We start from the raw sequence: 6,331 nt of genomic DNA, 5'->3' as shown, positions 1-6,331 counted from the left end.
GCGCACGCGCGCTCCCCTCGGGCGGCCTCGGCGCCTCCAGTCTTCGGCAGGGCAGCCACTGGACGGCTCCGGCGGGCGGGGCGGCGAGCGAGCGCTCGCGGCCACGTGACCGGCGCCAACATGGCGGCGCCCGGCGGCGCCCACCTGCTCACCCGCAGAGGTAAGCGCCCCGAGGACAGCTCCGCCAGGGTCCGCGCGGTTGTCCGCTCGCTACGCAGCGGGGTTCAAGGGGATGCACACCCGCGCTCAGACCTGTCGGCGCACACGAACGTTCTTTCAGCCCTACGGACACACGCAGGCTCACACGGTGACACGTTTCCGCGCCGCAGGAACACACATTTGTTCACCCGTCACTCGCCTAGACCACGTCACCGCGTGCCATCTATTCGCAGTTACTCCTTGAGATTTACGGGCCACTGTCTGATGTTTTCTGCCCCACTTCGGTTGTATCGTTAGTGTAACAAGCCTTTAGTCTGACTGCCGTGCGAGAGTGGTAACTCAGAAATGCATCTGGACTCCCAGTTTCTTTCTCTAGAGATACTCTGGGGGAACTCTGTCTCTGTGCCTTCTGGGGAACTTTCAAAGTGTGATTATTCTCTTCCAGTGTCTTTAGGAAGAGGAGAAATTATGTCCGGGTAGTTTTAAATAGGCACTATCCTGGGTGAATGTTGAGATTTTAGTAAATGCACAAATACTTCTGCAGCCGAACTGGGGACATCTTTGTTGGAGTTGAACTAGGTTCTGAATCTTTGTTGGAAAGAACTAGAAAGTTCTTTCAAGGAAAGGGGAAGAGGAAAATTAACAGATTGACGAGCTACTTAAGTGTCGGGCATGTAGGAACAGTCCTGTGAAGTAAATATTTTCATAGTAATAGCTGCTGTTTATTAAGTGCCTGTTAGGCACATGATACTGTGTTAAGCGCCTTAAATACGCTAGCTACCTTTTAAATCCCTGTGAGTTAGGAATTATTATTCCCTGTTTGAGACGGGAAAGTGAGGCCAGAGAGGTTAAGTAATATGACTAAAGTCACAGAGATGGTAAGAGGCAGAATATGCATTTGAATGTGACTGTTCAACAACAACAACAAAAGGCTTGCAGGGAGGTTCTTGGGGGAGGAAGAAGGGGGGGAAAAAAAGGCTCGTTCCTGGCTGGGTATGGTTGCTCATGCCTATAATCCGGGCACTTTGAGAGGCTGAGTGTGGAAGTTCAAGACTAACCTGGGCAACATAGCAAAATGAAATGAAAGAAAATAAAATACATTTTTAATGAAAAGAAGCTCATTCCTCTGTATCGCATGGCATGTTCTCTCCATAGAAACTGTACAAAGTTCAGGTGAGACAGGACAAGTACAATTAATGTGTGTGAGAATTGAAGAGGAAGATGTTTTTAGAAAGAAAGAAGTTGGTAGGTGGATAGACTGCAGTATTTCAGTGTTAGTAGAGATGAGTAAGGAGGCATGTGAAGATTTGAAGTGAGAATGAGAAATGTGGAAGGGGAAGGTGAAACAGCAAGTGTTTTTGGACCGGTTACATGGAAGAATGGAAGTCAACATGAAAGTGCAGCCTTGGGAAAAGAGAGGCAATTTACATCTCTTAAGGTCTGGGCTCTTGTCCAAACTTTGTTTACTAATTAATTTATGTTTGCTTCCTTTTTTCACAAGAAATAATGGCTTATTTAGACTTCATTTTTGTGTACTTCAGGTAATAGTGAGAAGGATCTGTGTATGTATATTAGTGTTTTTTGTTTTTGTTTTTTGTTTGAGTTGGAATCTCATTCTGTCGCCCAGACTGGAGTGCAATGGCCGCTTCCGGCCACCGCAGCCTCGACCTGCTGGGCTCCGGCGATCCTTCCGCCTCAGCCTTGCAAGTAGCCGGACTTATAGGCACGCGCTACCACACCCGGCTGATTTTTTGATTTATTGTAGAGATGAGGTCTCGCTGCCCAGGCGGGTCTCGAACCCGCGGGTTCAGGCAATCAACTCACCTCAGCTTCCCAGAGGCCCGGGATTATAGGCTGAGCCACCGAGCCCGACTTAGTGTCTATTTTTTATACATATGCTATACGTAGATATACAGAACCTCTTTAGAGAATACAGAAATAGCATTAACCTTTTTTTTTTTAATCACTTAGGATTTTGACAAATGGTGGTTTAGACAATCTTGAGAAAGGGAAATCAGATCATGTTATTGGTTCCTTTAATCCATCCCACTATACCTCAAAGTGCTGCAACAACTGAGAGATGGATCTTCTGATTAGGAGAGGAATAGAAACTGTCTTCAGAAGAGATTTTAATGATGGGGAAAGAACCCCTTTCTGGAGTATCCATAGCTAGTTTTAAGTTGCAGACAGGTTTTCGTACCACCTACTTCCCACTCCCAGGATTGAAAATGAAGGTTAAATTCATGAAGACCCTTCTCTCTCTTCCCCCTCTTCACCTCTAGATTGATTTAATCAGTCCACTGCAAGTCTTTATATATCAGGATTTATCATCAGCTATCTCTGTGCATTTTTCTCTCCTGAAATATAGGAAGACTTTTTTTTAACCTCTTTGGAAGGGCATGAAGTTTCTCTTATGATGCTGTAACTCATTGTGATTTTTTTTTTTTTGAGTTGTAGTCTCACTCTGTCACCCAGACTGGAGTGCAGTTGCACGCTCCCACCACTGCAGCCTCGACCCGCTGGGCTCCGGCGATCCTTCTGCCTCAGCTTTTCAAGTAGCTGGAATTACAGGCATGCGCTACCACACCTGGCTAATTTTTGATTTATTGTAGAGATGAGGTCTCACCAAGTTGCCCGGGCGGGTCTCGAACCCGCCGGCTTAGGCAATCCACTCACCTCAGCCTCCCAAAGCACTGGAATTACAGGCTGAACTACCGAGCCCAGCCCTCATTGTGATTTTAACCACAGTATAGCCTATATACTGTCGTTACCTAGCTCCTTTCACCATTTCTACCCTTGAACAGACTGTTAATTTTTGCTGAACAGGAACTTTGCCTTATGTATCTTTATAAGCACAAGTGGCTCAAAGTTAAGCTCATTAAAATATACTGAATTGAGAAATGTAAAGATTTATTCTCTTTCATCATGGTTTAAGGGACAGGTAGAAGCTACAAGTAGTGACTCTGGAAAGGGGAAAAGACAGATCACCCTCTTGGAACCAAGAGAGAAGGTAATGAGAGAGCCTTTAGCACTGGCAGGAAATCCTGGACCAGTGCAAAATCCTTAACCTGGGGCCCCAGGAACTCTCTCCTAGTCTGTAGTCTCCTAGTCTCCTAGTCTGTCAATCCCAGCCTTCACTTCACTGAAATCCCTGTTTTAGCTCCTGAAGCCACTAAGCAAGATCCCAATGAGTATGGGAAAGAATGAGGAAGGCAAGTAAGAGGGCATATTTTCTCCATGTATGAGCTAGTCTCCTCTGGATTGTTTCATGTCTCTCTGATTTTCTCACACTTTCACTAGGCTCTTCTATCTGATTTCTCCTGATATTGTCCCTGCTGGAATGTGAGCTTATATGCAGGGATCTTATCTTCTTTATCTTTTGTCTTCCAAAAACCTGCAGTACAGTGCCTGTATATTATAAGTACTCAGTTTCATAACTGAAAGAATGGCCTTCAGATAGCAACCTCCTATGGAACCATTTGTGCATAAAAGTTATAAGGTAGGTCTAAAGAGTAATTTCTCCCTAAATGTCAGTTTTCTTTACATGACAGACCAAGATAGTGATTTTATTCCTGTTTGCTTATTTGCTTGAATGCTGCTATATGCTTGTGCTCTTGTGTTCTCTGTCTGTGTCTTTCTCACTCACATTCCATCTCCCTTCAAGAATAATTTAGCCGGGTTTGGTGGCTCAGCCTGTAATCCCGCGCCTTGGGAGGCTGAGGTGAGTGGATTGCCTGAGCCCGCGGGTTCGAGACCCACCTGGGCAACTTGATGAGACCTCGTATCTACAATAAATCAAAAAATCAGCTGGGTGTGGTAGCGCATGCCTGTAATTCCGACTACTCGGAAGGCTGAGGCGGAAGGATTGCCGGAGCCCAGCAGGTCGAGGCTGTGGTGGCTGGGAACAGCCTTTGCACTCCAGTCTGGGCGACAGAGTGAGACTCCAACTCAAAAAAAAATTTTAAAAAGAATAAGGTAATTTTACTTCTGTCTACCTTTTTTGTCAACTGTGAGAATTTCATTTCAGGCGAATTGAATTGTGAGTTAGACGTATTGGAGATAAAAAGAAAAAAAAGGTTGGAGCAGGGAGGGGGAGAATCCTAAAGGAGAAGTGCTTGAGGTTTAAGCAGTGTAGCCTTGGGAGAGAGGAGGTGAAGGAAGCTGATGAACCTCAGCTCTGTCCTGCTGTCTTTCCACAGTCAATGTGGAGGGAGCTGAAGCTGATGAGGGGAGGGGGAGCAGACTGCGGGAAGTCCACCAGAGTCTAAGGAGAAGGGCCCTGTTGATTGTTGTGTGAAATAGTTTGGCATCTTCAGAGGGAGGATTTTTATGGCAATATGTATCAAGGTGTAAAATATACATGCCTTTTATCTAATAATTCTGCTTTTAGGAATTTGTCTTTGTGTGTGTATGTGTGTCTAAATGTATAACATAGTACACAGAGATACACTTAGAACAACAGGATGATCATGCAAAGATGTATGAACATGACTGTAATTTTATAATAATAATAATTGGGAAATATTGGACGGAATCTGAAATGCCCATTGATAAGAGAATGGCTAAACAAATTATGGCTTGTCCATGCAATGGAATGCTGTGCAGTCATCTAAGAGCTGAAGTAGATATTCCGAAGATTTATAGTCACTGACTATATTGAGGAAAAAAAGGCAGAGGATGGAAAAGCATTACAGAAATTGCAATTTTTTTTTTTTTTGATTTGGAGTCTTACTCCATCACCCAGGCTGGAGTGCAGTGGCACACTTATGACCACTCCAGTGCTGACCTGCTGGGTTCCAGCGATCCTTTCACCTCAGCCTTCCAAGTAGCCGGAACTACAGACATGTGCTACCACGCCCAGCTAATTTTTTGGTTTATTGTAGAGATGAGGTCTCACCAACTTGCCCAGGCTGGTCTCGAACTCATGGACTCAGGCAGTCTCGAACTCATGGACTCAGGCAGTCCACTCGTCTCGGCTTCCCAAAGTGTTAGGATTCAGGCTGAGCCACTGAGCCCTGCCTCTATGTTTCTTAATAGGTATAAATGCAATAAGAAATATTTGGGCTGGGTGCGATGGCTCACACCTATAGGAGGCTGAGGTGAGAGGATTGCCTGAGCCCATGGGTTTGAGACCACCCTGGGCAACTTGGCAAGACCTCATCTCTACAATAAATCAAAAAATTAACCAGATGTGGTGGCGTATGCCTGTGATCCCAGCTACTTTGAAGACTGTGGTGGAAGTATCTCCTGAACCTAGTGGGTCGAGGCTGCGGTGGCCATCAGTGTGCCAATGCACTCTAGCCTGGGTTCAGAGTGAGACTCCGACTAAAAAAAAAAGAAAAGAAATCTCTAGAATGATATTCACCTAACTATTCATAGCTATTATTTTTAGACGATGGGATTGGAATTATTTTTGCTTTATTTATACCTGATACATTATAATTTTATATACTGAGAAGATGACATTTTTATTACCTAAAGTAATTTTTTAAAAGTATAAAATGAAATAAAAAAAGACATTGAGGCCAGGCACAGTAGCTCACACCTGTATTCCCATCACTTTGGGAGGCAGAGGCTGGAGAATTCTTTGAGGCCAGGGGTTCTAGACCAACCTGGGCAACACAGTAGGACCCCCATCTGTACAAAATTTTTTTAAAAAATTAGCTGGCTGTGGTACACATCTAGTAATGCTAGCTACTTGGGAGGCTGATGTAAAAGAATTGCTGAGCTCAGAAATTCAAGGTTACAGTGAGCTATGATTGTGCTAGTACACTCTGACTTGCATGACAGTGAGACTCTGTCTCTGAAGAAAAAAAAAGAGGCATTGAATGTTTAAAATGAACCAGATAGGGTTGGGGGGAACATCTTGTACTAATGATACGTATCCTCTGCAAAGTGTGTATGTAATTTATAACATAGGAAAGGAGCATCTTTAAGAGTTCCAATATCAGGAGCCCATGGGTTTGAGACCACCCTGGGCAACCTGGCAAGACCTCATCTCTACAATAAATCAAAAAATTAACCAGATGTGGTGGCGTGTGCCTGTGGTCCCAGCTACTTGGAAGACTGAGGCAGAAGGATCTCCTGAACCTAGTGGATCAAGGCTGCGGTGTCCATTAGTGTGCCACTGGACTCCAGCCTGGGTGACAGAGTGAGACTCCAACTAAAAAAA

General features: G+C 44.7%; 1 protein-coding gene across 1 annotated transcript in view; it reads left to right on the top strand.

Annotated features, from left to right (window-relative positions):
* METAP1D (methionyl aminopeptidase type 1D, mitochondrial) overlaps positions 1-6,331 on the top strand; it is a 90,748-nt gene that overhangs the window by 426 nt on the left and 83,991 nt on the right. Inside the window, 1 exon segment of the mRNA XM_021718906.1 lies at positions 1-160. This exon segment is cut by the window's left edge and continues 70 nt beyond it. Within this exon segment, the coding sequence (XP_021574581.1) occupies positions 1-160 (160 nt within the window).

This window comes from Carlito syrichta, unplaced genomic scaffold, assembly GCF_000164805.1.
Source record: "Carlito syrichta isolate Samal-C Ts95f unplaced genomic scaffold, Tarsius_syrichta-2.0.1 Scaffold314005, whole genome shotgun sequence".
In the NCBI taxonomy this organism is placed as follows: Eukaryota; Metazoa; Chordata; class Mammalia; order Primates; family Tarsiidae; genus Carlito; species Carlito syrichta.
Note: the sequence above shows the minus strand (reverse complement) of the source record. Positions and strands in the feature narration are given on the sequence as shown.